Source organism: Rhea americana, unplaced genomic scaffold (genome assembly GCF_003343005.1).
Source record: "Rhea americana isolate MKP2758 unplaced genomic scaffold, rheAme1 scaffold_97, whole genome shotgun sequence".
In the NCBI taxonomy this organism is placed as follows: Eukaryota; Metazoa; Chordata; class Aves; order Rheiformes; family Rheidae; genus Rhea; species Rhea americana.
In genome coordinates this window covers 2,000,825-2,028,595 of record NW_028187166.1, presented here as the reverse complement: position 1 = coordinate 2,028,595, position 27,771 = coordinate 2,000,825, and the positions used below count along the sequence as shown (strand labels likewise).

The window sequence follows — 27,771 nt, the reverse complement described above, 5'->3', positions numbered from 1 at the left end:
ACCACCACCCAAAATATTCCTCAATTAATATGGCCACTTGTTCTCCACAGATAATGATCCTTTCCGGAGACTCAAAYTGAACTAATTAATCTAAACCTACTCCTCCTCCTAGTCTTCTTGCCTTAGGCAGAGTGATCTGATTTATCATAATCTGCTCTTGCCTAATACTCCTGATCACAAGTGGGAATCGTGTTCTAGTGCAACCAGYCTCTCTGCCACTAATTCCACTGTTCCCCTTCATGACTGGGAACGTCAAGTTATACTAGTAAAAAGGTGCCTGAGGATTCAGTCATGTATTTTCTTCTAGTGCTGTTGTGTTGGCTGCAGCAGATTGGAGGTTACTGCCTCCATCCACACCAGGCTTTCTCCAGAAAAGCCTATTTCTTCTGTCCTTTGACAGAAACTGCCCCACGACCTGCCAGGAGAAGAGTAGATCCCTGAATAACTTTGACAGAAGATTTGTCCCAGCAGCAGAGCCRGTTGATGGGACTGTGAGCGTTCCCCCACTGCTGCAATGCAGTTGGCCAGTGTCAGTTAAGCAGCTTTCACCAATGGCTTTAGCTAATGTGGTTGAGGTGGATGAGGACCTCTATATAATTCAATCCGCCGGCTCTCCTGGAGAGGCTGGTACATCTCAAACTGCCGAACACGTTCCTCTAGTGAACATCTGATCACGGCCTGAGACTTGAAGGCTTCTCCCTTTCCTGCTCAAAGCAGGTGGCTTACATGTGTGAGTTCAGAGGACTTCTGCCCTCATGGGCAGACAAATAGCACAGTAGCTCTGAACTCCTAGGTATTATCCACTGCTTTTCTGGGTTTTACAGCTGAATTTTGGAGCAGCAGAGAGAGCAAATGGTGCTAGCACAATATGATGTAAATATTAGTAAAAGTGCAGGACTCCATGTATCTGTTGGTACTGGTCCCATAAAAATTCTCTCTCAACACTATTATCATTGCAACATATATAACCCATCAGATTAGTACCTAGAGATTTCTACTCATCTGATTTTCTCTGTTCTTCTTATTACTCAACAACTAAATGTTTCACAAAGCCATTTCCTGCAGAAATATTTATGTTCCCAAACGTTTATGGGCCCCTCTATCATGATCAAGCTTTTACGAGCACTCTATAGAGAACTCTGAATTAAATACATAATTCCTGATCTATCAGATCTTGGCTTGCTGCTGTGTTTGTCTATTTTATACAGCAAGGCATTGTAGTGAAGTACTGAATGCCTTACAGAAAAAACTAATTTATATAGTAAAGATATTTCTATCTARCAGTGGCTGTGTGGGTTAGCGATTACAGAAAGCTAATGAGGATYGGGAGGATGTCTGGTTTAAATTCCAGCACAGATACTCATTGTGCCATGTTTCCTGAACAAGCTTTTTAGGTAATTTCTACACAAATATGGACATTAGGGTCTGTATCATCTCACATYGGAAGGAGATGGAAGATGATGGAAGATGCTCCTTTTAGATGTTGCACAAACATTTGCTTGCTCCACACCACACAGGTGTCCGCAGCTGCACGGTCACTCTCCCTCAATCAGCGTTAACAGCTGGATCCTTTATTCTCACCGGCAGCTGCTAGTCACGGCCACCAAACACATCAGACTCGCAGCCACCTCCAAGAGGTATTCTCCCAGATTATTTGCTTCATCTTTTTTCCAAGTTTCCAATTCTCCTCTCTTCTCCTTTTTTAAAAAAAGCAGTGATTTAGACATGTATGTACATGTCCAGTAAACTAAATTTTTGGCCTCGAAGTGCATTTGCCGTATCAGATTAAGGCCATGTTCTTAGCTCTTTTGTATCCAGAAAATGCTGATCACAAAATACAGGAAAAAATTGTGAATGATAAGTTCTCCAACAGCAAAATAATGGTGATTAGATTTTAATCTACAGATCTCTACTCATCACAAATCTGTTACTATTGAAGYGCTAATTATCAGACTATCTTAGCGGACAAAATGTCATTCTCTGAAATGTTTCTTTTTCTCTCTCCCCCCCCCCGAGACATGTCTGGTGAAAGGTTGTTCCAGGATGAACTGGGTATCTTAGTCAGCAGGCGAGGTCTGGAGTTCACATGATTTAATAATGGGCTCTTCAATATAGCAGAAAAAAAGTCTAACGAGACCTACTGACTGGGAAGCTGTATTGGACATTCAAAGGTGTTCAGAGCTGCGGTGTGCACTTCTAACAGAGAGCAACTGTGCAGCAAGTTACTCAGAGTTATGGCAGATTGATCAGCATAGGCAATTTTTAAACAGAGTGGGTTTTTTTTGTGTAAAAGATACTTTGTACTTGTTCAGGCAAGAGTGTCTGAATTGGTTGCAAGTTTCAGTCCGTTTGGAATTCATCAGATAGAACTTGATGTCTAATCAAAAGGCTAAAGACAGATTTTTCTTCTTATAATTGTTTTAAATAAAAAAGATTCTTGCTCTTTAAAAGGCCTGATATCTTTGTACAGTTGTTTGTATCTAGAAACAAATAGAAGGTAAAGGGCACTCACCTTCACTTCCAGTTTGTACACACCAGGAAAATCTGAAAGCTGAGATCTGTAGTTATTTTCTCCCTAATACAACATAGAATCCCTTATAACACAATGACCAAAAAAATTCCAAGGGTAAGACCTGCAGATTTTATAACAATTCAGGATTTTTCAAAGTGAACTGTTCATACAGCCAAACAAATCCCTGGCACAGCACTAGTTCATGCACCACTATAAGAATTGCAGTATTTAGAAATATCAGACATTCATAAGGCATTTTTGCAAGGGCAGAGGAGGCCGAGATTAGGTTTTTTGTGTAGTCTCCCAGTAAAGGGCTTGTGCTGCTATTACCATAAATCACCCTAGAATATTAGCAACAATACAGCATCTTTCATTAAAAAAAAATACCACAGCTTCTTTCAGAAGGACTGCCACTTGCCATTTCTTCTAGGTAATCAGATAGCTGTTAATTAATAAACCTGTCAGGTGAATCGTCCTGCTCTGGTCATCATTATCCATTCTGTAACAGAATCCTGCTATCATCACCACCATCCACCCCATAGCTTCCAGCTCAATTAACTTAATGCTATGCAAATGAGAGGCTCTCCTCATCATTAGCTTATAGCCCACAAATGTTAATAACATAATTGGTCCTTCAACAGGGTAATTAGACACGATTTCTTCCATTAGTCTTACAAGGCTAATTATTGTTGATAGGAGAGAAGGGATGAGTCCCAGTGCTGCATGCAAAGAGGGGCATCTGGTTAAAGCAAATATAGACAAAACATCAACAAGGTAAAACAACAGTTGAGCTCTATAACAGGGTCAGGTAGGGGTAGGGGARAGGAAGACAGCATGATTAGAAACTTAGGAACCACTGCAGAAATTCTCTAGAAGGCAGGAACTGAAAACAAATATTCAGCTCAAACACAGAGCTCTCCTATACTTAGCAGTAAAACAAGATGATGCTCAACAAATCAGAGGAAGCTAGGCTCATGTTGTTGAAGAAGGGACTATTTGGAAGCTGTACTGATTGAACTTCTTATACTTATAATGCGAATATACAGCAAAAGAAGGACATAAAGAAGACCTTAAGAATTGGAGCTAGTCCTAGATCTTTTTTGTCCAAGCTCCTGTTCTGCCACCATAGGTTATGCAAGTTTTGTTGTGTTCTGCAGAATGATTCTTCTGAGTAGCAGATACTTAGTATAAGAATTATAGAATTGGAATACAACACATTCTTTAATAATTACCAAGCAAAAAGCATTTCAGCTACYCATTCACAACTAAAGGGAGAGGAAGGAAGATGAGACTGACTGTTAATATAATCCTGGATTCAGTATAATGGACTGGTAGCAACATTTTCAACCAAAAAAATAGCAGCAAGTTTTCAAGCTGCAGTTATATTTGGAATGGTGGCAAGAAAGCTAAGGGCTTGCTCCTACTCCAGTTATATTCGTGCAGTCTCATCCACGGAGGTTACAGATGCACAGCTGGGAACAGAATTCTGTGAAAAAACTATACTTTTAAAAGGAGAAAGTAATTTTTTTCTCTCTCTCTCTAATTTGGGGACAAATCTGTGTCCAGAACAAATCCATTGATTTCACTGCAAGTACATGAGGACAAACTCTTATTTTTGGCCACAAATTTTGTTAAAATAACCTGTCCCTAGTCTCACGTTCACAAAAATGGCAGCATTTACTAGTAAAACGAGACAATTATTTTTTAATCTGCTGTCCTGTGATCTTTGGACAGTTATACCAAAAGGACATACCATTCTCTAGATTATTCACTTGCATATCAGTGGGATATTAATCAACATTCAGRTCAGATCAAGTGCAAACTACGATACTAGTCTTACAGAAATACAGTACATCTTAGAAAAGAATAAGATAAAAGCTTCTATGGGGRAGAAAAAAGTCTTACTCAAAATGCATTTGAAGCCTTACAAAGGACAGAGTTCTGTAACACAGACTTTTCTAAACATTACACATTTCAGGACAAAAAATATGATCTTTACATAGCGCAAAAACACCAGGTCATTACTTACATCTGAGCCAAAGGAAGCCAATTTAAGTGATGGTGATTAGTATATTTATGTGACTGCTGGTGATCCAAACGAATAGAATTAGATCCAGTGCATCTGTCAGACACAAGGGATCGCTGCAACATCTCTCCTCAGTATAAGCTATGACAGGATTCAGCTCTGCTCTCCTAAATTGCCTTGCACTTGCTAAATTTACTTACTAGAAAATTCTGAGCAAATATCTTGCTCCAAGGCAAACAGCAGTAAATCCACTGATGTTTTAATGAAGATTACACTTTCTAATCCTCATGGTAATGACAAACCAGTCTCCATTAAATATGCAATATTACTTGACAGTTTTAATCACCCAAGTTGTATAATATTTGCTACAGACTGATGCACTTGTCTTCCTAGATCTTCAGCTTGGAGAATCTAAGTAAAAGAAACATAATGCCTGCTCTGCCTGTGGTTTTCAATACGGGCCGATTTTGCCAGCCACACCAGCTCACAGTAATGCCTTACTCTGAGGAGTCTCAGATTCAAAGAGACTATTAAACCAGAGCACAGCTGGTATAAGCTTGACCCAAGTTTTTATTCCAAAGTGTCCAAATTCTAGTAATCAGAGTCCAAAGGTAATGTACCTTCCTGATGTTGTTCCTCTATAAGTAATTGCCCTTGTGCTCTCAAAAGTAGATAGCAAACACAGCAACAGCCTTTCATTTTAACCCAAACAGAAGTAAGGATGACCTTTCTACATTTACTCAGAATAATATTCAGACAACTTTTACTACCACAAACACAGAAGTAAATGCTAAAACATTAAAAACTTTCAGATACTTGATAACACTGGAAAAAAAATCTCTTTACCCACCATGCTTCCTCAGTTACAAAGTGTCTCCATCCACAATCTTCACATAGGCAAAACTCTAAATAGTTTTATAAATGTGCATGCTTTTTCTCCATGTAAATTAAATGCTGCCACACCATTATATTTGAAGTTTTCCTTCTCAGTCACTATTAGTCAAAAATTGTTCTGGTTCCAGACAGTTCTTGACACCAGTATCTTCCTTATAAAAACCTCCTAAATCCTGCAAAATCAGACTTGCAGACATATGGTCCTTTTTTGGCTGAGCTATTAAAAAAAATAATGTAAAATTTTGAAAATGATTGCTTTAGACTATGAAGAAATATTCAGAATTGACAAAGTACACCATGTTTTACCTTGGTGAGATTTATCTGCATTACTTTCCATGAAATGCAACTGATAATACATGGCAGCACGTAGCTACACTGTTTCCTTCATAGCAACATTGGCTAATATAGTTAAAAGTGGTTCAATAGCAAACAGTCTCAAACATGAGCTGCAGGATGGCCTCTCAGTTTCAACACTACAACATTCACACAGCATCTTGGATACTGCTGGATCCTATTAGAGAGTTGGGGAGCAAACTAGGAGACCTGGGGGGAAACCAAGGTTGTGAGTTCAGTGAGGCCACCAAGCAAGGAATGCCCAGCGAGGAAAAGCAAAGGTTAGATAATCTGACTAGCACTTGCTTTCCCAAGACTTTTTCATTTCCTTTCTTGAACAGAAGTTGTGTGTCAGGTGAAGGCCTCGAATTGTCCCTSTCTGCTGATCTTTGGAGACTAATATCATGAAGTTGTCATTGTGAATTTGGATTTTTAAAGTCTGGTTCTTCTTTCAGGCACTTCTCAGATCTCCTTCTCAGAGCAACATATTTTCCTCTGACAGGAATGAAAATGCCTAGGTTCCCAAGGCACTGAACACAGGAAATCCGTCATCTTAGCTTCCTGAATATTAAGGGAAAGGTTTTCACATGAGAAACTTGCCTTCTGGATTCACTGAAGATCTTCAGATCCTTTCAGGAATTTGAGACAACCTCATACAAGTATTTCATAATAAATACGTTTTTCTGCAGAAACACAAGCCAGCCCTTTGCCCTGAAGTGAACAGGTGCACATAAGGGCACAAGAACTCTTGTGTAGCTGACCAAGTCAGGGAATCCTGAATCATGACTCTTTCCAAAATGTCACCTGATTTAGCTAGCTTTTTTACAAACTAGAGAGTGAAGTGTTCAAACAGACAGCTTCCTGCAAAGACTAATTTGACATCATTCAAAGTTCTTTGGCTCTTCAAGGTTCAAACAGTACCAATGTCACAAACTCTCAAAGTTACCTTGATCAAACTGCTGCTCCTATGCAGGCATCTAATTTGGGGAGCCAAAAGAGGAGCTAGGAACACTGGCACTGCCTTGAAGGGGTGTATACTTCATGACATTTTGGGAGGTAGCACTGAAAGTATTAATACTAAGCCCAGTGCTTTCATAGTCTAACTGTATCTGCTCCCATGCAAAGAAAGCACAGAGATTTTGCTGGTTTGGTTTGTCTCATCTAAAACTTGCTACCATTGCCAAAGAGGTGAAAAGTAGCCCAGACTCTTCAGCTTTTACAGAGTTCTCCTCTTCTCTCCAGTCAAGTGTTGAGTTCAGAAAGGAAACCCTGCTACAGSTGGCATCTTTAGAGAAAAATAGTTTCAACATGAAGGAAATCAGGAGAGGAAATCTTCGGGTTTCTTAATGTCTCTTCATCTGTGAGAGGTAGCTGCTGTAGGAAAATATCCTTCTTTTCAGCATCAAAAGGAAAGAAAGGATTGTGCACGTGGTTTTGCGTCCTTAACAGAAATCTTCACTTAGAAGTAGAAGCATTTTTYCTTTTCTCTTCCTGGAGCCTTAGGAAGCTTGCTGAGATCAGAGATCTCCTTAATTGCTGTATCCAGGATTTCACCAAACAACCTCCAGCCATCAAAAGGTGCTTGCATGAGGTAACATCTAAAAATAATACCTGCCTCCCACAACTGAAGCCAAAAATACCTCCCATTCTTGCTGGAGCAGAGTAAGAAACAAGAAGTGATGCTTGTGACAGCCAACATAGCATCCTACAGAAAGTCCATAAAATGATTTTTAAATGATATTTGATGTTTTGCTGTGGTTGACTCAAGATGTATATTAATTGCTTTACCCAGGATAGAAAGGTTATAAATCAGGCAGAATGTGCAGTAAGGGCTGCAAAAGCAACATCAGAATCTTTTTACTGTAATGATCCAATTTCATATCTACTGGATTCCTTAACAGCCACAGCTTCTATCAGGATCAGTGCTATTTTATGTTGGGAAGACAAAGCATAATCTACCAGAGGAGAGAGAGAGAGAACAGAGAGCAAAGATTCTCCGCTAGACCTTAGAGATCTGTGCAAGGAGGTGCTTCTGCTAGTTCTGCCAGCACACACAAAAGACTTTGTGCATGTTGCTTTTGCACCGAATGTGGAAAAAGAGTTGTCACTCTAAAGTAATCTGTGGGTGTGACTGCCTAACAGAGCCTTGATGACAGAGGAATGTATGCATTTCTATACACATTTATAAAATAATAGGATAGCTATGCTTCTCTGAAATATTTYACCCATTATGGAGTGTTTAGTGACACCTCTTGCAATAGGTGCAAGGGGTCAGGAAACAAATGAGGAAATGAATGTAAATGACTTAAAACCTTTTCTATAAAAAAGGTAAGTCTCAAACTACTTGCATCAAGAGACCACACGATGACAGAGTTATTGTGGCATGGAAAACAGTACAACTGTGGATCAAATGGATTCCACTAAAAGCAGTGAAACAGATGACTCATTTGTCAGTCCAGGCAAGAGGAAGAGTTGTTAATTTTGCCTGGAAAACAGAATCTAGAATGGATTTTAGGGGAAAAAAAATTATCATCATTCTTATCACCCAGCCAGGGAGTTCTGCTCCGTCAGACCAYGGCTATGTAAGCAGTTAATGTACAGTCAGCATAGCTGAGGGGACAAGGGCCACCACTGGAGTGGGGAACAAAGTGAGAATTCATCACCTAAAGYACATTTCCCAAAATATATTTCTATTCTGTAAGCCTCTGACTGGCCTCAAGAAGAATCTGTCTCTGAGCTGCCCCYGTTAGCTGCCTTTCACTTGCCCCTTAAACTGTGCCACGTCCGTCTGGCTGGCTRGTCTTGAGCATGGGAAGGAGGAGGAAGAGGGCAGCTGGGGGTGGGAGCAGTGACCTGCAAAGTGATAATAAATGGAAAACAATTATCTTTAGTGAAAATAACYACCAGTGAACCAGCTACCATCTAAGCGGGTCTGATAGGAGGGAACAGCTTTCTAATCAGAAGAGAAAGTGAGAATGGCTGAAACAGAGAAGTGATCTGCYTATTATTTTACTACTTTCTTTATTGCTTAAGCCACATCTTAAATAGGCTACCTGGACATTTTCTACTATGCAAAGTGGGTGAATAAAATAGGCTGGGAAAGCCTCTTGCTCACAATCTCTCTATTTCTGGGGCAAGCAAATATTGTTGYACTGATTTAGTATTTTGATTACTGAGTCATTGGTATATATTCTGGTTTTTTTTTCCTTGTGAAAGAGAGTAGAAAATAAGAGATCACTCTAAGATTACTTCTTTGTTACTCATCAGCTTTGTTATGCCATTAATTTAAAATGTATCTATTATAAATACACAGTATCCATCATTTAAATTAGGCCAAAGTTCTAAAWATGCCCTGTAAGATTTTCTATGTCAGAATAATCCAATCAGTGTTATGTTACCTTGATGCAACTATTCTGGGACTTAGCTTGTTCCTTGATTAAGTCATTTCCAGTAATTTTCAAATATGTAGCTGTTACAAAAGGCAGCAAGGAAATGAAGATAAARAAAGGAATCTGAAGGCAGCCAATCTTTAACAAAAATATCTCAAAAAGTGCATCTTGGGAATATATATTCAGTGATAAGTATTCCAGTCCATGTCTGGTAAACTCTCAGATAATGGCAGCATGGTAGGGTCACTGGGGTTCTATTAGCTCAATTAATGAGGAGTAAGATAAGGCTAACACCTAGCTCTTCAAACGGCTAAAGAAGAGCTGGTAGTAATGGAGTTATTAACCTATACCAGCCATTGAATTTTGCTGCTGATTCAAACTCCATTTCCTAGTTCAGGCCTCCATTAATAGGCTGTTTATTATCCCTAATCCACATTGAGATCAGCTGCAGAAATATGAAAGCCCCATGTAAAGACCAAATAGTTTTTTTTAAAAAAGATCTTTTTTTCCATTCTGATTTTTCCCTTTTGTTCTCCACATATTCACATATTCTGACTTAGAAATTAGAAACTACATTATCCTAAACTGTTTGATTATAGGTTCTTAGTAGTGTGATGAAAAACGAGTTTTAAAAATATTATATAAAAAGGTGACAAAATTGGGGATACAAGCACATCCTTTTGATTTTTTTTTTTTAAGTTCAGCACCAGAAAAATTGCACTGGAGATGCTACTGCTATTTATTTTCTGTACTGGGAAAGAATTTAGGATTGGACAAACAGATACAATGGGAACAAAGGTAAGGAGTTGTTTTATCAGCTTAAGGAGAACTTTAACACAAACTTGGCTGCAAATTTAACCATGAAGATCTTGAGGTAAGGGGCCCATAGGCTTCTTCTTGCTGAGTTTATACGCACTTAATTGAGATTTATGACACTTTGTATTTTTAAGCATATTCTCAATGAAAGASACACTCTAAAAATATTTACCATAATCTTCACACACACAAAAYATTCTTCCAAAATCTATCACTGTAATATCTATTAGAATATCAGTATTATTAGGGAAACTAAAAATTGAATGCAATTCTGGTTGTCCCACCTTAGAAAAGAAACAGTTGCAATAACTAGATAAAGTAGAGAACAGGGAGATAGGATGATCACAGGAATGGAATGACTTCCAGGTAAGGACAGGATAAACAGACCAAGGCTCTGATGAGAGGAGAGATGACTGAATGGAGATATGAGAGGTTTATAAAAACAGGAGAGGTTCAACAGGGTGCATTGATAACTATTTCTCATACTAGAAGGACTAAGGAACCTCAAAGAAATCCCCAGGCAGGAGGTTTAAAACAAATACACTGAAGCATGATTCTGTGAAACTCAGTTAAAAAGTGAAACTCCTTTCCATACGATTTGCTGAAGGCCAAAACCATAATGTGTTGAAAAATGGATTATGAAGTCAATGAACATAGGCTATTAGACACAGCAGTCCAGATGACCCTCTGGCTCAGGAAATCCTGAAACTGCTGATTGCCTTAAACTGGCCTGGGACCAGCAGACAGCTGGTCGTGAACCAGCTGAAGCTAATTACAAGAGAGATATAACAGATGACAACATTGCTGGTGAATCTTATTTTAACTGTAAGTTTGCAAGAGAGCAGTTGATCTGCCTTATTCAATTTGTGCTGTTAAGAAAATCCAACCTTGAGATTTACATTTTGCCTCTTTTTTATGACATATCTTGAAGTACAATTTGTCCAGTTTTACTYCAAACATTTGTTAGGATGGAGACAGGTGTAAGCAAGATTTTACAAGCAGCTGAATAGAGTTTTCTCTATATTAGATGTGTCTAGAGCAGAACTATGTATTTTCTGTTATTGCTSAAGTATTCACAATAAAAAAGCTAAAATAGCTATTCACACCTGTTTGGATGAGGAACTGAATTCTGTTCTTAGCAGTAGTAGTTCTGAGCTTTAGATGCCAACCTGTAATTGTATTTGGACTCCCATTTACTTTAGGCACTAAGTGGTTAATGGTGTTCTTTTGCTAGATAGCTGAGAGACTAATACGTTCAGCTTCTTATTTGCCCTAAAGGCTGCCACAGTTCAATACGATCAGGATCCTGTCCATTTAAGYAGTAATTGCTTCACATGAAGGAACACGGAAGGCATACAGGTCTTCTCAGAGTACAGAAAGCAACGTGCTATGGGAAGACAGGTTTTGCCTGATACAAGCCAGGTCTTTCTGCACCAGTCTGTAAGCAAGTCTTTCCTCTACTGCAAATTCTAATTTAAGAAAAACCTTATATCTTACATTTTCAGTGGGAAATGAATTATTTTCCTTTTTGTTCCAGGGCAGTTCTTTGGATGCAGTGGCTGATGCTGTATGAGTTTTTTTATTATTACGTTTTAACAAACTTTATAGCCCATTTTGTTTGTTTTCAAATAACTTTATTTTCCTTCTTTTCAACCATCAATTACTAGGTTTGTTTTTCTTTCCATAAGATGGAGGAGCTGGGAGACTGATCCTGCTCAATGCTGTATAATTTAGTATTATGTATACTAGCTTTATGAGGTAGGAGTCAGATAAAACATAGTATTTGAACACTAACCATTTATTAGGTCTAAGGAATAGATTTATGACTTGACAACCAGACAATAACTCCATGTTCTGATCAGCCAAAGAGGTCTACTTTGAGTTCAAAACACAGGGTAACATACTCTTTCACAAATAATTTTGTTTACTGATGTGACTAGATTTTAATAATAAACTTGATATATATGTAAATTTATTTTAATCTAATTTCATCAACAGAGCCCTCCTAAAACTGAGACTTTGTAGATTGTTCTGTGTCTGATTTATAGATTTCTGCATCCTATTCCCAGATTGATTTCAAGGCTATAATTCTATCAGAGTTTTCTCCTGATGTCAGAAACACTACCTCTGCAGATAGTGTTTTATAACTAGCATCACAACTGAAACTGAATTACTGCCCTGCTATCCTATGCTGCAATATGTCCTGTTGTTTATAATCACCCTCTCTTCCTTGTATACCTACTGCTATAGTTTCAAGGAAAATATCAGCTCCAAAATCAATCTGGTAGCATGATGTCTATTTTTGTCCCTTACTTCAACCCCTGTATAAAATAGTAAGGGCCAAATCCTTAATGCAAATTTGAATGTGCAGAGCTTTTTAAAGAGAATAGAAGCTGAGCAAATGGATGAGTGCAAAATCTCTGTACACAGGATTTTATAACCAGTTGTTCCTCCTTGCTTGCTAAGATCTCAATTCTGTAAAGCAACACTCTGAGACAAACGAGTATTCACACTGATCTCATGTATTCACATACGTGTTTAGGGATGCAGGACCTACTTTATGCATATGAAGAATWTTCCATGGGAAGTGATATTTAACTGAACCTAGCATAAGTTTCAGAATCTTTCTCCCTTTTTCATGAAATGGATTTCTGTTTAAGATGTATTTTGTATTATTTTTAACAAATAATAGCACTGCTGTTTTCACGTACTTCCCTTTCCAAGCCTTGATGGCATGACTTCTGGCACCCTCCCTTTTCTCTCTCCTTTTATCTCTCTCCAGCTCAGTCTAACCCTCTCAATTCTTTCCACTGTACCCTCTATGGAAGGAAAGGGCAAGAAAGGCAACCGCAGAGAAGGCGCAGGAAAAGTAAATTTGCCAGCTTAAACATATATGTAGTTACTACATCTTTTCTAGTAYTGCTTCTTAGATAAGAATAAGCATCTTGGAAGCATACAGGCTACAAATTTCCAACATGTACCTTTGGGCCAGCCACTGTGTTGGCCAATGGCATCAACTGAACCTGGAACTTCTGGAGAGGAAGGGAAAAAGCCTCTCCCTTTCATGGCAGACCGGCATTTTAAATTCTCAGCACCTCTGAAACAGCTGAGAAGAGTAACCCCATCTATTAGCCTGGCAGTCATAACAGTTCTCATTGCTCATTTCTCTTATATTGCATTTCTGAACGCTTCATTATAGATCAAATAAAATATAATTCATATGTTGTTTTTAATTATTTCATAAAACCCAGAAGACTCATAATGAGCTCCTCGCAATACTAATAAATTCCGTGATGCTATGCCAATCCTGAACTAAGAAGATGTAGATCCCCTCCTGCTGTAAATAAAATATACCTTCTGATATAATCCAACCTTTAATCCACATCTTATGGTTTTAGTTTAGAGGCAACTCAAACAAATAACCAGAGGAAAAAACCTTTAGTCTTTCCCACAGTTTGGCCATCTGAAAGATTTGTAAGGCCAATGCTCTATTTCCTAYGCCCTGGGAATGAGACCCCTTTTCTAGCTCTGCATCTCTCCATAGTCTTACTTTTCACAAATGTAATATCATAATTGCTAAATGTATATCTCACCTGTTTGGAATAATTCTTGCTTTTCGCAGCTGTTCTCCCTGCTCTAAGTCTCTTGGGAAGTCACAAAGCACCCAACCACTGGTCACGCAGTCTAGTGTGTTCAGACGTTCTGTCAGGATCTTTACAACAAGGTTGTCTGGGACTGTAAACGATTAGAAAGAAGACATTTATTTTGTATACAGAGTCTGCAATTAAGCAAGAAATATGCTACTCTTTCTGATTAAACTGCTACATGAACTAAAATAAAAAAAATATCTTCGATACACTTTTGGAAATAGGAGTTATTGTCGACTTTGTTGACTGTGCTATCACAGAAACTTCATCAGAAGCCACAAGACCACAGCAAAGCAGATGGTAAAAACCGATGCCTACATAATTTTACAATGTACTTTTTCTCTCAACCACACTAGGTTGATGTAACAATGAACTGCACGATACAATCTTATAAAAATGCAAAAATAATGACTGGAGTTGTATAAAAGAAACTCTAAAACAGAAGAAAAAAGAATCTGTAGCATACTCTGTTTAACTTAGCAGATGATAATGGTTCTGCCATAGCAGGCTAGTTACAATATTTCTCTGCTTTATCAAAAAGCTTGAAGCTTTTATAACTGTATTTCAACTACTGTAATTACTGCATTGATGACTCTCTAATTTTAGAGATAAAGGTTCTCTTTTCTCTATTGCTATTTATCTTTAGTGCAAGAGAGTAACATCAGCAAGACTCTGATTGGGTTTTGAATTATTATGCAGCTTTTAAATTTTATTTAACAGGACATACTGGTAAAAAGGTATCCAGCATATTTTCACTATAGCCTTCATAAAGTAAAATATTTCAATTAAGGTGCTTAACGTCTTTTTTTTTTTTCTTTTTCCTTTTCTTTTTTAATGAAAGAATTAAATGGTCAAGTCCAAGAAAAACGTCTATCAATTTTCAAAGGACTCTCACAGTGTTCTGGGTTTAGTGTTAAATAACCCCCCATCCCCCCAAAAAAAAGTCAGTAAAAACACTTCAAGCTACTTTCTAGAGAAGCAGCCAAAGCAATTTTCAAGAAGCAATGAGAGTCCCTCCTCTTTATTTGTACAGTATGTCTAATACACTGTTGCCTCTACTGGAAACAAGCAATAAAATTGACTACATAAATCCACATCATGCAATGTTGATGTTTTGATACTCATCCTGCCATTGCATCTGCATACAAAAATACAASAAGAATTCCTTGCAGAAGAGTGTATGCGTCAGATCCTAACAATGCAATTTGCTTTAGGAAWAGCTGACAGGTATGTGCTTGTATTTCAGTGGAGTATATTATTGTCAGTGCACATTTATAGCCTGAGATGCAAGCAGGTTTTAAACRGCTATAATAGAATCCATTTGCTTCCTGAAATTTAACATTTCCTAAAAACTTGTACCTCTATCATGAAATTCATTACTTCKCCTTTAAATAATCAAATTACTGAGTTTACAGAATTGCACTCAGGATTCAATGTACCAGCAAAAAGGGGAGAAAACCACAGGGAATTAATTAGAAAACAGATTAGTGTATTAATTGAGGATATCCACTTCACATTATAAAAAAACAAGTTAAGCAGAGTACTATCTCCAGCTGCTAAAAGAAAAGGGGAAYGGAATACAATTATTACCAGCTACATGAAAGAGTGCAAAATGACAGTGCAAAACTAGGTATTCCTTTTTATAATGAGATTCATAAAATTAATTACATAATATTGGAGCAGAAAGCAAAAATGTTATTAGACAGATGACACCCATCTATCTAAGACCTCAGCTCCAGGCAGGCAAACAGGGGATAGCAGGATAATATCAGTGCTCTTTGCAAGTACATTCTTCTACCCTCCAAGTTACATGAACTAAAATAAAATCAAGAAGTTCCATCAGTGAAAAAAAAAAGAAAAACAATATCCCATCTTCTCCTTCACAAATAGTATTATATACAAAGATTGATGGAATTTTCCTGGTACTTCTGAATTTCTGGCTGCAGCAAACTTCCAGTCTTGATGTATGTCATTTTATCAGGATTCCTACTGGAATCATTAACATGGATTTACTAACAGGCCTAATCTATGTGTTTTTTGAAACCCCTTCAGAATGTTTAAAGGCAACTTTGCAAGGAAGTTGAATGAGACCTACAAATCTGTGATCAGAACCCCATAAAAATAGGTTTCTGCTGCCAGAGCTGAGAGGAGGCATTTCTCACTCCCGTAAGATGAGCATGGAATCAGGGCAGAGGCTGAAAGTCCCAGGAATGGCACAGAGACATAAGTGGGTATGTTGTGGTGTTGGGCTTCCAGCAGATSTTAGAAGATTCTCCAGTTTCAGGGCCCAAACTGCTTCCATCCTACATAGGGGAAGAAGAAACCCTACACACTAGAATAAACCTCAAAAGCAATTTTGATGGGATCCAGTCACATCCCATAGGCCTTCTGTGAAGACTGGTAGTACCAAATTCCTACACTTCAGTGGCTCTTTTTGAACAASACTGAAGCAACCACAAGAGGAAAAACATTGCAACAGGATGAAGTAACAATTAACTAATGGTCCAGCTAATAGTATTTCTTAAGTATTTCTTGAGTAATTCTAGGTATATGTGGCAACCCTGGAATGTTTATAATTTCAGTGATAAATGATGAGAAAATATCAGCAAAGCACTTTAGATYGTACACTCTTGTAACACATATACATCACTGAATAATATAGATGCTTACATATTTCCTGTGTCTCCCTCTAAAGCTTGATGGTGAGAAATAAAACATAAACAAGTCAGACAGCAAGCTCTGCTCTCCTCTTGATTAGCAAACATACCTATCACTTCAACACAATAGGGGAACATAGCTTGTTGGCTGTTCAGTGGCATTACAAAGTACATCAGCTGCCCTTGAACAGGAACAGTCACACTTAAAACAGCTACATTAAAGCTGTAAAACATCTTCCACAGACCAGCAGAAAAAAAAAGGAGGGAGAAAAAGGAAGAAAGAAATCAGTATTATTCTTATTTTGTTGATGTACAAACTGAGTAGATAATGAAGAACTCTACCATATGGTATTCCTTTTCACCCATGTGGAACTGCCTCTTGAATGCAAGGGAAATTAATAACCTGTAATTGGAGTGGCACATAGTCTGTCAGTAACTAGCCATGGGTCTCCGAGTCTCAAACACATGACCCAGAGGGCTATCTAGCAAAGCAAAATTTAGAGCTTTTCTGATGAGACAGTCAATCTACATGTTTTAAGTAGATTATGAAGCGCAAGAGCTTTGAATAATCAATTCCTTTTCAACATAAGCTTGTGTGAGTTTCCAACTCTGTGTCTGAAAGTTGGGGGAATGAGGCTCTAGAGAGACTTTACTTTATCGTTAGAGAAGTCCAAAGATAAGTTTCTTGTAAAAATTACAATTTGCTAGCAAAGAGAGATATCCTATTAGGTAAAGTGGGAATGTGGGAGCACATCTCTATTAAGGAGAGAAATGAAGGTAGAGGAGTAAAATTCACCCCACAGAAGCAATGCTGCAGAGCAGCTGAGCTACAGTGATAACATGTGCTGCAAGACCGTATGTAGCTGTGGACTAAGGTCATGCAAAACCTCAGAGATACCAGAACCAGGCCACAAGTAGCTCCATACACAAATGTAATTCTTTAATGCATACATTCTTGCTTGATGTCAGTACCACATACCACATCTCCTTTATTCCACAGCCTGTTTGGCTGGAGCTGAATTAGTAGATGTGGACCTAAGTGATCTAATCCCTTCAAGGGTAAGATCAGACAGGGCATAGGGAACAGAAGCTTAAAGTGCAGCTAGTCACCCTGGAACTGCTCTGTGGACACCTAGAGATCTTCTGTCTCCAGCATTGTCAATCAGCACTTTCAGTAGGTCCATTTAAAAAATAATTTTACTTCCCATAGCTTCAAAGGTTTTCACAGGCAAAAGGTACTTCTCATGAAAAGTACTTTCTCATGAATCTCATAGGAGTGTGGCCTATTAGCTCTTACCCAATCCACAGATTTGCAGGACTAATAGAGGACCATAACAGGCAATCAGCAGACAAAATCATACCATTTGCTCAAGACAAAAGTAACAGAACATTAAAGGCAGAGTCTGAAAGGCAAAAACACTGCTTGAGATTACAAGACACTACTCACCAATAGCTCCAATGCAGTCAGTGCTCCAAGCTATACAATTATCATATTTAAATTGATTCTTCTTCCATATATCTCCCTTTAAAACAGACTTTTCAAGGGTATTGACTCACTTCTCCAAACCTATAAATCCTTGATTCTAAGTACAGCACAAATGTGCTGGCAGACATAAATTCTGTCAGCTTTGTGCTGTAAAAAGTTTAATGTCCTTTTGACAATATTGTCCATTTACCCTTTACCTTTCTCTTGGAGATTTTTTTAGTTAGGCCTGAAGACTTTCACTGCTAATTCAGATGCCTGAGGCTTGATCCCAGTACTTGACAGTTAACATCTTGCCCTAAGTATAAGCTACCGCCAAAGGCTACTTTGTCCTGTCAACTCTAAATTTAGCAAAGTGTGAGATATGAATATCTTATTGCACTATAAATTCTGGATTATTCACAATGGGTCATTCTATCTGAGTCTTTCAGAAAAATACTGTTTCCTTGCCCACCTTAAGGTCCTCAGGGCTCTCATCAATTTGCTTCTAATGTGTGAGAACAATCTAATAGTGATTGACCGTGATATAATTTAACCAATACCTTGGTTTAACCCTGCCAATACACCAGAGTTGTGATAATGTTTTTTTTTTCCCCCATTTCACAGCACACAGCCAATTTTGTCTACTGTAAATAATAAGGATAATCCCCAACGTGTCTTCAACGCAAAAAACAGAAGAGGAAAAAGAGTAATTTTTGCCCAGATGCAGCAAGGCGAAGGAGAGTGTTGCCTTCGATGGAGGCCGGGAGGGTGCGGGGCAGGGCGCAGGGCAGGGTGCCGGCGAGGGCGCCCGGCTGCCGCGGGACGCGCCCTGCGCGCCGCCCTCGTTGGTTGTTCTCTAGCGCCACCTGCCGGGCGCGGCGGGCGCCGCAGGCAGCGCGGCCGCCGCCGCCTCCGCCCGCGGAGGCTGCTCAGCAGACGCCTTAGTCTTCCTTAACTACACATACCCGCTGGTTCGGTCACGAAACACCTATGAACATCGCTATTTGCTGATTTTGGAGCTAATGCTAAGGTAGGAAGAAAAAGGAGATAAAATAACAATATTGATGCGGCGGTTGCGAAGTACCGTAACACTCAGTAATTTCATCGAATGAAATATTCATACAGAATTGCTACTAYGGTCTCCACTCATCCACATTTTATATTTAAACAGTGCTGAGAATGACATCTTGTAAGAACTGGAATAATTGTTTTAACAMATAATAAACACAAAATAAATAATAATAAAATATTTCATTTCTACATTTGCAGGTATTTTTCTGTCTTGGAATATATTAGAGACGGGGTTTTTTTGAGGTTTGTTGTCATTTAAAATAGCAATTAGTTGTATTAGAGGAAGTGATGACATTTTAAAGCATGTATGATCCTAAATCATTAATCAAAAATATATGATAAATTAAGACTTTCAGAAATACACGTTAAAAGAAAAGATRGTCACCACTCTTTCCCAGAGCTACCAAGCCAGAGTTTCAGGAATCTATGTCTCGATCACATTTACTGACCAGATAAGCTTCCAGCCCCCTGCACTGCTTTACCTGTCAGTGGCATCTTCAGATCTAGCAATGGAAATTCAGTCTAAATCAGGAACCCAACACAGAGACACAAAAAGCCTTTTTTGCCCTTAAAGTATCTCCTGCAACGTTTTCAATGTCTCTGTGTATTTGCCATGCGAGCGCCACCGGACGATCTAGCGGGCTGACGCTGGGGTCAGGACCCGCACACCCGGGTTCGCGTCYGAGCCCTCTCCCTGACCGAAGCAGGGCTCGAGGGAGTCAGGCTGTCTGCCTCTGGTTACCCACCTGCTACACAAAGATTACTCTGAATTACTTCACAGAGATGTTTCTAACTTGAAAGTTCCTAAGATTAGGAAGAAAACATAGATTTGTACTATTTCTTTTTACTCCTTTAGCTTCTGCAGARGTAATACAGCTACACACAAAACAGCAGCTCAATTCTAACCCAGCTAATCCATCACTGTCAGACTTGCCAACAAAGGTCCCTGTTTCCTCCTTATTTTTAAACTGGTTTAGCTCCACTGAAAAGTACAGAGCTTGCAACTGGACAGAATTTGCCCTACAAAGGTGTTTTTTTAACAGTAATAATATTCAAAAAGAATAGGCTTAGTCTGATACCAGGGAGGGAAGAAAGATCATCTCTGCTTTCTAAACCACACATTGGTTTATCATTGGATGAGAAACAAGGATGTTAACGGGTTTCTTGCCCCTTCTCAGTGATGCCTGGCACCAGCTCGCGCTCTCGCTCCGTAACAGAGGTACCAGCTGCCCTGCCTCTCCCTTCGCTGTTCCTCCAATACATACCATCCGTAAGGAAGGGGCATTCAGCCCTGTAAACTGAACAAATTAGGAAGGGGCAATCAATCCTGTACCAGCCTGGCTCATTTTGCAGTCACGTAGAGAACCATGAATGAATGCAATGTTTCAAAAATGTAAAGCATGCACAAGAGCAATTAAATGTCTTGCTTATCTTAAAAAAAAAAAAAAAAAAGCCTACTTCATACAGGGCCTCATCCTGTATCGTTGACACCCAGTGACTTTTAATTTAAACTCCAAACACCATAAAAGGGAGGTGGCTAATACGCAATACGTTTTCCCTTCCTGCTGTCCTATAAAACCTCATACGATTTATCCATCCCAAACTCCAAAACAAAAAGCAAATAGAATGCAAGTCACTAGTCCTTTGCTCATCAGCTAGTGGTTTATTCAGCTAAGCTGCAAGAAGAGTAGCAAAAAAATAAAAATAAAAAAAGGAAACAACTCATCCCTAAGTTTTTTTCAAAAATTGTCAACAGTAAGGATCCAAATAAATATAAAAGATAAACACCTTGCACTTATATTGTGCTTTGTTTCTTAAAAGTCCCTAACACTCATTGGGCCCAATCTTGTCAAGCCTAAACTTCACTTGAATCTATGAGGGTTTTGTGGCACTTTGGTGGTGCACAATATTATAATTTATAACTTACTTTACAACTTACACCCTGTCTTACTCCCTTACTCATGCAAACTCACTTCTCCAGCAGCACTTTCTATGTGAGTTAGGATGACTAAGTACTGGAGTATCATTACCCCAACAACAATAATAATGAGGAATACTGTTGCAAAACCAGGAGACTGGTAACATTTTTATATCTATATCCACATCCACTAACTAACTGATCACCACAATTTCTCCAGAAAACAACCTCACTAGAATATTTTAAATAAAATCATGTACACTATATATTTCTTCTGGACTGGCTTTCAGCAGATCTATCTTAAATGGGATGGCCTTTAAAAATATTTTTGTAAACTGATTCTCTCCACTGTTACTCCAGATCTGAATACCTAGTAACTAGATTTGACAATTTTGGTTGCTGCATATTGTACAGAATAAAGAGAATATATTCTGTAATATTCAAATACAGAAAAAGGAGACTATTATATTGTAGTGATTCAATACACAAAAAATAGTAGTAAAATTCAGGAAAGAAGATGTGAAACTTTCTACTCTACAACCCTGTATTTTTTATTAAAGTATGGACATCTTAAAAAAATATATATATATATATGTATGTATGTATGTATGTATGTATGTATATTTAAATTTTATTTTGTTCTCTTGACCACCAATTTTCTCCTGGTAGGAAAAAAGACTGCTATCTATTTTCCATAAAAAAAACCTTTGTAGCAGTCCCAGTGGAAAAGTCAAAAGTTTGACTTGAAAAACGGAGCTACTTCAAAAGCATTGTCAAAAAGAGGTGAAGGTTTCTTAAAAATGCATAAATTAAAGAATGGTGTATTCATAAATATCTCTGCAACTTTACACATTATATTTGTGATGGGGGTACATATGTAGGTGAACATACAGCATTGTTATAAAACTAACAAATAAAATAGAAAATCAATTTGTTTATCAGTTACTGTTTGGACTCTGTGTGCGTGTGCATGTGTGTGAAAAATGAAAGAAAATGGAGAGTTTTTTTCAATAATAAAAAGGGAGTTGCACTGCAGGGCCCCTAAAGCTTGTGAAAAATTAAACTCGACGGATTCAAACTGTCCTATTTCCACTTCAAAAGAGAAGAGGCACTGAGCTCTTCCCAACTTATCTTCAAACGCCCAGCACCCTAGAAAGTTTCTTTAAAAAAAATAAAGTCTCTAGTTCCCCCAAGCACTGTACCCGTTACTGTAGCTGCTGTCTCTCCCTCTTCTAATTATACCCATGTGAGTCTATTAATCAACTTGTAAATTATTTAGAGAGCCATGCGCTGTCTTCAGCTAGTACAAACACACTGCATGCAAAGACTTGCTGAAAACCAATGGAGCTCCCAAAGGGTCTCTCTCCGATGTTCAGACAGCTTGCAGCTCGCCAGTACAGCGCTGTTAAAAACAAGAAATAACACTAAGCTTACCTCCTCAGATACAAAGATTTACTCAGCCTTTCAACTCTGAAACTCTTTGCAAGTTTTTAACAAAGAGGAAGATCCTCTATTGTCAAATCTTTACTTCACACTTAGTGATGAGAATATTAATTTGATGTCAAAAAAAAAAAAAAAAGTGTTTCCGTGAGGCTGTGATCACAATCACCAGGGGATCCCAACTTTCACAGGCTACACCAAAAAGCACCTCTTTAATACCATTCCAATTGAAAATAAGGGGAAAAAATCTACATTTGTACAGTAATAGTTTTTATTAGAAAATAGGAGAAATTAGGGAATTCCAGATTTTACCCCCCACATGCAGAATGCCATTGGGGACAGCTTCAGATATTACTACTTAAAAAATAGAAATAGGAAGGGGGAAAAACAACACCGATTGTGTGTGTTCAGCTCTAACAGGCTGCAAACAGTGGGATGTTATCTGTCTACCATGAGTCAGCTCTCTTTACCACCTGAATCTTCATTTCAGTGGAGAAAGTCATTACCCAARCTAATACCAGCTCTCCCAGCTGAAAAGCAGAATCTTACTGTTTGGGGGTGTTTTTTTACCCCCATACTGCATGCTGGTTTTCCATCCTTTCATTTTTCTTGGCTCCATTTACTGTAGTTCATGCTATTTCACCATGAAGACATGAAAAAATTCAACAGAAYGACATGCAGATTTCTTTTCATTTGACTGATAACCTGTCCTATTCTTGTGATGATCCCAGTGTCAAAACGCTGCCACTTGCATTTTCATTAATAAAATGCAAACATCTCCTGGGACAAACATCAGGGACTCAAAAAAAAAAAAAAAAAAAAAAAAAAGGGAAAAAAACCATACTTCTACTTCTTGCAGTTTATGTTCTCCTGGGGTATCAAATTTTGATGGACCTTTTAAAAATTTTGATCACAGATAATGCAGATGCAGCATTAAATTAATGATCTCAATGAAACAGGTCCAGGATGCAGTCCAGCCCTCCTCAGATTTACCAYGATCCGGGGACACAAGCTCCGCATAAAGGTCTTCATCGAGCCAATGGGTCTGTGAATGGCCTGCCTACCWACTTACACGTGCATCATTTGTCCACATGCTGAAATACCAGAAGGGGAGAACTAGTCTACAGAACAGTCTCTTCACAGCATTTCAGAAGGAATCATACTAAATGCATTGATTTACATCAGTTCTCTTGCAGCCTGGGCAGTTTTTGGCCACTAAGCTAGCTTCTTGCTCCAAATGGGAGTTCTTCTAGGTTGCGCAAGCAAACGGAACGTGGTAAATCTCGCCRTGGCATTAGCAAGAGATAAAACAAGAGCTGAAATTGGAGTTTAACATGGTAAACTAGTATCAAACTCCAATTTTCTGCCCAGAATAAATTCAGTAACATTGCCTGCCCAGTACTCCGTGAAAACCACAGTATCCTAAAGGAAAGGCAGTGCATTTAATTATCCAAAGAACAACTCTGTGTCTATGATGACAAAAAGCAGTCAGGTTGCTGAACTTTTCACTGAAAACATATTTTTAAATATATACATACATATATGTATATAAATATACCAACCGTAGCATAAGATGGCCTGGGAATTTAAAAATTAATGGACTTAAAGATATCTACACTGCCTTCATCAAGCAAAATAAATCACCCATACACAAAATGGAGGAGTTTGATAAAGCAAGAGGTAGGATCTTCAGGAGACAGTAAACACTAGAAAATGGGAATGCACTGAGTTTCCTTCTGCAGCGAATAATAGATCTGGCTAGGCTCTTCTTGAGTTGTAGTATATATAAAGAAACCAYACATGAAAATACAATCTAAAGAATGTTTGTGAATCCTAAAAACTAGAAATCTGAGTAAGTCGACCAGAACTAGAACAGAATAGATAGAGGACAGCTGCAATAACTCAGTTAAAAGTTAGCTCTGAATAAGCTAGTTTCTATGCCTTTTTATGACACTATAACATATCATGTTGGCATATCCTAAATGACTTTAACTACATGCAAATAGTTGTGCCCACAGGAAGGGAAACCATACCAAGATCAGTCCCCAAGGCAATCATTTTAAGGATACATGAGGCATACCTCAAGCTTTTATGACATTCGTTTGATTTTGACTAGTGGTAATTTGACAGCAACATTTCTCATAGTCTGTCCTTGGTACCAGCATATTGCACTCTGATGATATCACCTGCATGATTCCTTGCCCACAGGAAGGACTAAGCTTGCTTGGTACATAACTAGAAATGTAACGAAATTTTTCATCAAGTTGTAATTGCTTTTCCAGTTATAAACATTGCCTGCTACTGGCTAAATTAGCTCTAATCAAATGTGATTTTCTTGAGACTGTATGTAATCAATAATAATGCAAGAATCTGTTAATGCAATCTGTAATAATGCAATCTCTATTTTAACCTGGTTGTGACTCTGTACTAGAACAGCAAATAGTCTTGCCCATCTTTCCTCCTCAGTACACTATGTTCTTTCATTTTCTCCAAGGCTTTTTGTGAGGGCAGTAATGAATTCTTGTTAGTGTTTACTAATGTAAATTCATTCTTTGTTATTCCTGGGAGAGGAGGATTAGCAAAATGACAGAACTTATTATTTCTGATATTGCTATATAATATTTATTTTTATTCAGCCCTTAATTTTGTAGTATGTCCCACCAAATAAAATATATGTGCATATAAACAAAAACTAAGAGAGAATTTTTTAGCACAATGCACAGAAATACAGTTATGACTCCCATTAACATTCAGAAGCACTGTACAGCTTTWTCCTTGCAAGTTATATTTAAAAAATTATCTAAATTTGAAATAATTTCTAATTTGGAGAAAAAAGGAATTGCAACTTCAATTTCATTTTCCTGAAGTGCAAATAGCTCCCTTGAACTAAGGACATGTATATTTTTAGGACTGGATAAACATTACAGTCTGTGAAAATATTTCACCCTACTGGGAATGCTTACAGTACCTCCTGTAAGGAACCTTAATAGCTAAGGTGAAATTTGTAAAATACACACAGAGCACACATTTGGTAAAGCTCTTAAAGGACTTATCTTTGAAAATATAGATCATCCAAACTCTCATCTCAGCCATAATTGCATTCTAGAGAGAAAGGTATTTACAGTGGCTGTCCTCTGCTCTGCAGGAATGAGGAGAAAGTGAAACAGTATATACATAAGATTCCAAAATCAATAGATGCCATGAAAAAGATACAAGTCCTAAGCCTGAAAGCACCTCGGCATGCAAGTTAGATGGCATGCACAAGTAGTGGCATTCAGGTCAAGCAGACTAACATATACAGAAGTTACTCCCATCCATAAAGGCCCAGGGTATATCGTGACTAATATACACACAGATCTCTTGCTTCGACTTAGACAGGTATTCTAGCTAGCAGAATCTCTAAATTAAGTCTGCCTGGAAGCCTCTCCCAGAAACAGCACCTAGGAGCCATTAACCCGTGAACAAACACAACCTACGGGTACTTGGAGTCCAGCACCCAGTGCTCCTGGGCCCGTGCCACAGCGGACCCAGCTGCTCTCGTTCTGGCTGGACAGAGCCACTTCTTCCCTTTGGTGGTCCCCACACGACTTCCCCGACCCAGCAATATGGTGTCTGCCACAGAATATTAATGCATTAAACCAGTTAGTTACAGTACTAGGAATAAATCTAATTCTTTCACTAGAGATGAAGTTGAGAGTTCAAAAATTATTATTGTGTCATTTGATAAAGTGACTGACAGAGGGACAGAATATCCCAAGCTGCTGGCTGCCACAGGTCTTTCTGAAATGCTTAGTGAAGTATTGAATCTCTTGGTGTGGTACCAAGGAAATCTCMGTTAATTTTATTGGCTCATGTTTCAGATATGTGTAATTCAGTCTCTGAATTAAGCTATTGTGCAAAAAAATGGGGACTTTCTCAGCTTTTCACCTCATCAAATGGCCAAAAATAAAAATGATGAAAATTTTTCTTTGCTCTGAGAGGTTTGCTCAAAATTCCAATCATATTGAAGTTTAACTGAGATTTCTCCACTTTCACCAAGTGTCTCTCCCTAAATTTGTCTCTTTGRTAGCCATTTGGTCTATTGCTAGAAACAGGACTGAAAGCTCCCATCCCAAGCCACTGTAATTTGGCAAAATAAACATTCTTCCACTCTACCGAAATACAACTTATCTTGCAGAACTACAGATCTTTTTTGATATTTAATATCTACCACACAGAGAGAGCTAGCTTTGTGCAAGACAGCTAACAAACCTGTAAGTTTAAGTTGCTGCCCTAAGGAGCTTACAGTATTTATGATTCATCTGAAATCACTGGAGAGACTTCCGAAAGCAACATATGCTTAGGTATTCTTTGTGGTAGTCTCCTCCTACCACCAAAAATGCTGATAGAAATAAAGTACACAKAAACTTTATTTTTAAGTCAAAAAGTATATGTGAAAGTAGATGAATCTACAGTAGCATTTTATAAGCTAAAATATACATATAAAAGCAGATAGTCTTTATTGTAGCCCACTTGAAACTTAAATGAAAATGAAACATGATACTATGCTTTAGAAAGCAGTTTAAACATTTTTTAAGTACACATATATAAGAATTCTGATTTTGATATAGAGATTAAAAAGCACAGAATTCAAATTCTGGGATGTGAAAAAACATTTGAATTGCATTTAACAGTGAGTGATTTGTTGTGAAGAAATCAGAGAACTAAAAAATCTAACTTCAGTTACACAGTGCTCTAAGTCAGCTAATGAAATGGAATTAATCAGCTTTCTGACTACTCTCATGTAACTCAGATTAGAATCTGGCCAAGAATATTTCACTCACAATTTTATTTTTTCCCACAGCTCTATAACTACAGTGCAATGAAACAACAACATGCCCTACCTGGGCATCCGTTGTCAAAATAAGGCTTAACGAGTTCTCCAAGTTTTGTCTTGTCTGCAACAGCTTCCTTTAGCAGTTGCCCACAGCAAACTAAGAGGAAGCAAGAACAAAAAGACACAAGGTTAAATTTTAAAAAGGAAGCAAGAAAGAAAAGAAAAAAAAGCCCAGAAGCTGCATACTGGAATAAGGTCACTGAATAAAATAAAAGTTGTAGGTTTTGGGGGTTTGTTGATGGGATTTTTTTTTTCTTTTGGCCAAGTAGAGCAAAAAGCAGAGAGACTGAGCAGGGGAGAATATTGAATAAAAAAGAATACATTTGGCAAAGAACATATTAAAAACAGAGAGAGAAAGAGACTAATCAAATATGTTACTGAAATAATAACTCAAGGGCTTGCTAGTGGTTTTCACTTTTTATAAACTTTTAATTACTGAATAAAGTTATACCTGCTGAACAGCATCTGAACTGCACTGTTGGAGGTGCAGGATAATATGCAGTTCAAGGAAGTGACTCTTTGGATCATTTAATGATCATGTAAGAATTATATTTAAAAAACTGTGCTAATGCAATATTATCRTTGACTTCAAATACATAGAACACTAGGAGATCTAGATTTAAAGTTCCAGTCAGGACAGCTGTACATGAATTAACATTGTTTTGGTATTGTATAGCACTTTTTGACTAGGCAAAGTTACTAAGTTTTACTGTCCCATATGAGTTAG

At 38.0% G+C, this 27,771-nt stretch overlaps 1 protein-coding gene across 3 annotated transcripts in view; it reads right to left on the bottom strand.

The window, feature by feature from the left end:
• Nucleotides 1-27,771, bottom strand: part of AK8 (adenylate kinase 8) — a 73,311-nt gene that overhangs the window by 15,576 nt on the left and 29,964 nt on the right. For 2 of the 3 annotated variants that reach the window (XM_085325303.1, XM_085325305.1), the window contains 2 exons: nucleotides 27,052-27,141; nucleotides 13,564-13,705 (listed from right to left, as the gene is read on the bottom strand). In XM_085325303.1, the coding sequence (XP_085181429.1) occupies nucleotides 13,564-13,705; nucleotides 27,052-27,141 (232 nt within the window). The remainder of the gene's footprint in view (nucleotides 1-13,563; nucleotides 13,706-27,051; nucleotides 27,142-27,771) is intronic. The other variant, XM_085325304.1, reaches the window with a different exon arrangement.